The following is a 4,637-nucleotide window of genomic DNA, read 5'->3' as shown; positions in this document are numbered from 1 at the left end:
ACGACTTGGCTAATTTCAAAACTTGATCCATTAAAGTACATGATGGAGTCAACAGCACTAAATGGAAGAATGGCAAGGTGGCAAATATTGCTTTCAGAATTTGACATAGTCTATGTAAGTCAAAAGGCTATAAAAGGAAGTGCGATAGCAGAATTTCTGGCTAGCAGAGCTCTAGAAGATTATGAGTCATTAAGCTTTGATTTCCCTAATGAGGAGTTGATGTATGTGGCAACTATTGAAGAACGTCCATGGAAGATGAACTTTGACGGCGCATCCAATGCTGTAGGAAATGGAATTGGGGTAGTCTTGGTATCCCCAAATTGTGATCATTATCCATTCACATATAAATTGGATTTTGATTGTACGAACACTATGGCTGAGTATAAAGCATGCATCATGGGGATTCAAGCGGCCAGTGAGCGGAAAATTAGAACTCTGGAAGTATATGGAGACTCTGCGTTGGTAATATACTAGCTTAGGGGTGAATAGGAGATAAGGGACCCCAAATTGATTAATTATCAAAAGGTAGTTTTGGAGTTACTTGAAGAGTTTGATAACGTCACTTTCAGTTATCTCCCACGGGACAAAAATTAGATGGCGGATGCTTTGGTGACATTGGCTTCCATGATTAAAGCAAATAAACAAGAGGATATGAAACCAATTCAGATGAGCATTTTGGAGGTTCCAGCTCATTGCTGTAACATCGAAGAAGAGGAAAAGGATGACCATCCATGGTATCAAGATATATTACGGTATGTGAGAAATCGTGAATATCCTGAGAAGGCAACTGAAAACGACAAAAGAACTTTAAGGAGGTTAGCCTGCGAATATGTGCTAGATGGGGATATCCTTTATAAAAGAAGGAAAGATCAGGTACTTTTGAGATGCGTTAACTCTATAGAAGCTAAACAAATCCTGGAAGAAGTACATGAAGGAGTTTGTGGTACACATGCTAATGGCTTTACGATGGCAAGACAAATCATGAGGTTTGGATACTATTGGTCTACTATGGAAGGAGATTGTATCAGTTATGCTAAGAAATGTCATAAATGTCAGATATGGAGACAAGATCCATGTACTACCTTCACCCTTACATGTTATGATTTCTCCATGACTCTTTTCCATGTGGGGCATGGATGTCATTGGGCCAATATCACCAAAAGCTTCGAATGGGCATCGTTTCATTTTTGTGGTCATCGACTACTTCACAAAATGGGTAGAGCCAGCTTCTTATGCTAGCGTCACTAAGTCAGCAGTAGGGTGATTCTTGAAAAAGGAGATCATTTGTCAGTATGAATGCCTGAGAGGATCATATCAGACAATGCATTGAACTTGAACAACAGCATGATTGTGGAAGTCTGCAGGCAATTCAAGATTAAACATCATAATTCATCTCCATATCACCCAAAGATGAATGGGGCAGTGGAAGCTGCTAACAAAAATATCAAGAAGATAGTGGGGAAAATGACTGAAACCTACAGAGATTGGCATGAAAAGTTACCATTTGCACTCTTAGCTTACCGAACGTCCATCAGAACCTCTATTGGGGCAACTCCTTTCTCGTTGGTTTATGGGATGGAGGCAGTGTTACCCATTGAAGTTGAAATACCTTCTCTTCGAATTTTGTCGGAAATAAAGCTAAATGAAGCAGAATGGATTCAATCGCGGTATGACCAATTGAACTTGATTGAAGAAAAGAGGCTAAGGGCTATTCGTCATAGTCAGATGTATCAGAAGCGAATGATGCGAGCTTATGATAAGAAGGTTCGTCCAAGAGAACTTCACGAAGGGGACCTGGTGCTGAAAAAGATCCTTCCCATACAGAAAGACTTTAGAGGAAAATGGATGCCGAATTAGGAAGGGCTGTATGTTGTAAAGAAGGCTTTCTTTGGAGGTGCTCTAACTTTAACAGAAATGGATGGGAAAAGTTTACCCAATCCAGTGAATTCAGACTCAGTCAAGAAGTACTTTGTCTAAAAAGAAGGGAAAACAAGGTGAAAACCCACAAAGGGCGCTTTGAGATTTCTAAAAAAAATATGGAGAGGCCAGGGTGAAAACCCGCAAAGGGCGCCTTGAGACCAAAGGGATTTTGAGTTGAAAACCTGAAAGGGCTGCTCAAATATTCAAGAAACATGCGGTGACTTTGTTGTACCAGATTTGACAAGAAATGGAGTGTGATACATACCGAGGCATCAACAAAGTACTTTAGGTCTTCTAAACACATGTTAAACTCAAAATAGTCTTTATGGAACTTGTGTACAGAAGCTCAAGCTGTGATATGTTGAACATCGAATTTTTGTTCTGATTACTATCTTTAGATTCTTTTTCTTCTCAAAAATATGTTTCAGATTAATTTCTTGTTGTACTCTGATGATTTATCTAGTTATTCTCAAGATCAGATTATTTGTCTTCTAAAGTATGTTGTATTGAAATAATGATTGATGAACTAAATATTTTTACAAATGAAGTTTTGTATATTACTCTGGGAATTGCTAAAAAATATGATAAACTAAAACAAAACAATTGTTTGAAGAGTTCCCATGAGTAAAGGTCGGAGGTACTCAAGGAAATTTCTTTTTCAGTCTAAAGGATGATTGGACAATTCAAACGATTCAATCGTATGAGAGGATCGCCTACAACGGGTCGTAATGGTCAGAGAATGGTATAATAGGACCAATTTGATTCAAAACACATGAACGGAGTATGATTGATGCTTGGAGTGGAACTTTGATAGATGAACGAGTAAAGACGTCCGAAATAGGAATCATTTTTATAACATTTTGCATAATTAGGAGCATTTGGTTCAGTTCAAGCATGGCATTGTAATCATCAGGCATGAGTACATATGCATTCTACAGGTCATGTTCTTTAAAAGAAAATGTAGATCGAAGATAGCAGATTTGGCGTCTCTGTATTATCAGAGAGTAGATCGAAGAGAACAGATTTGGCATCTCTGTATTGTCAAAGAGCAGATTGAAGAGAATAGATTTGGCATCTCTGTATTGTCAGAGAGCAGATCGAAGATAGCAGATTTGACGTCTCTGTATTGTCAGAGAGCAGATTGAAGATAGCAGATTTGGCGTCTCTGTATTGTCAGAGAGTAGATCGAAGATAGCAGATTTGGCGTCTCTGTATTGTCAGAGAGCAGATCGAAGAGAACAGATTTAGCATCTCTGTATTGTCAGAGAGCAAATCGAAGATAGCAAATTTGGCACCTCTGTATTGTCAGAGAGCAGATCGAAAATAGCAGATTTGGCGTCTCTGTATTGTCAGGGAGCAGATCGAAGATAGCAGATTTGGCGTCTCTGTATTGTTAGAGAGCAGATCGAAGGTAGCAGATTTGGCGTCTCTGTATTGTTAGAGAGCAGATCAAAGATAGCAGATTTGGCGTCTCTGTATTGTCAGAAAGCAGATCGAAGATAACAGATTTGGTATCTCTGTATTGTCAGAGAGCAGATCACAGATAGCAGATTCGGCGTCTCTGTATTGTCAGAGAGCAGGTCGGAGATAACAGATTTGGCATTCTTGAGTTTGCAAGAAGCAGGTTGAAGATAGCCAATTTGACATTCCTGAAGCTAACAAAATACCTTTGAGGAAGATGAAGATCAAGATTTCGAGATTTGGCCAGGCCGGGCAAATTTGGTCCTTTTGTAATCTTTGCTCTATTCATGTTACACAGTAACAAGCAAAGAGGGGCAGCTGTAATAGCCCAAATTTACCCGGGCCCGTAAAAATAAATAAATATAAAAAAATAAAAAAACAAAAATTTATTAAAATAAAGTCCATTTACAGTCGATTAACAAAACCCAAAACCTAATAGCCCAACTGATGACCCAATACCCAATCAGCCTACACTACCCAGTACCCGGTTACACTCAAGCCCAAGTGCCCAAGTGTTGCCCAAAATACATAGGGCCCAAGTGGCCAAATTCCTTAACAGGAGACAGAAAGGCCTAGGGTTTCAGAAACCCTAGGCGCTGCAAGCACCCCAACAGACGCGTCCGTTCGTCTCGCAGTGACCCACCATCAGTGTCGTGATTCCAGGTTCCGTATCACGCCATGATCAACGCCTGAATCAACACCGGTGTGCCGTCGTCAGTGCCCGTTTATTACTAGCCTCCTTGCTGATACCTGCAAAAGGAGAAGAAACCACAGCAACCAAAGAAACAAACAGGGAAAAAAATCAAATGATTCTTTCTTAAAATGTAACAGAGGGTTATAAAAACCCATTTTTTTTATCTTTTGTAATACTACGGTTTTTTTTGAATATAAACACAGATTCAATAAAAAGAACACAGATTTTACAGATATAAACAGATAAACACATATACACAAGGGAGATGAACAGTTTCATTGTGGAAAAGGTGATTCAGTTACATTTTTTATTTACTTCTTGTTGTTTTACATGTATGAATTGTTTCTATTTTAAAAAAACATCAGTATTTAAAAAAGGGAAGAGGTTATCTGTGTTTCGCCTAGAAAGACGAAGGTTTTTAACCTTTTGACCACCGCATACGGTGGCGCGTGTGGCGCGTGTGTGTGCTGCCCAGCAATTGGAGACCGGAGCCTGGACTGCCCTTTCCTCTCTCATTTCAGAGAGTTTCAAAGTTTTTTTTAAAAGAATAGTTTCTAAAATG

At 39.2% G+C, this 4,637-nt stretch overlaps 1 protein-coding gene across 1 annotated transcript; it reads left to right on the top strand.

Annotated features, from left to right (window-relative positions):
- Positions 1-594: 594 nt before the first annotated feature.
- Positions 595-1,103, top strand: LOC128280451 (uncharacterized). Its single transcript, XM_053018594.1, has 2 exons — positions 595-943; positions 1,057-1,103. The coding sequence occupies exons 1-2, from the start codon at positions 595-597 to the stop codon at positions 1,101-1,103; spliced, it is 396 nt and encodes a 131-aa protein (XP_052874554.1).
- Positions 1,104-4,637: the final 3,534 nt, after the last annotated feature.

The sequence above is a fragment of the Gossypium arboreum genome, chromosome 9 (genome assembly GCF_025698485.1).
Source record: "Gossypium arboreum isolate Shixiya-1 chromosome 9, ASM2569848v2, whole genome shotgun sequence".
Taxonomy (NCBI): Eukaryota; Viridiplantae; Streptophyta; class Magnoliopsida; order Malvales; family Malvaceae; genus Gossypium; species Gossypium arboreum.
This window is presented reverse-complemented; position numbering and strand designations above follow the sequence as displayed.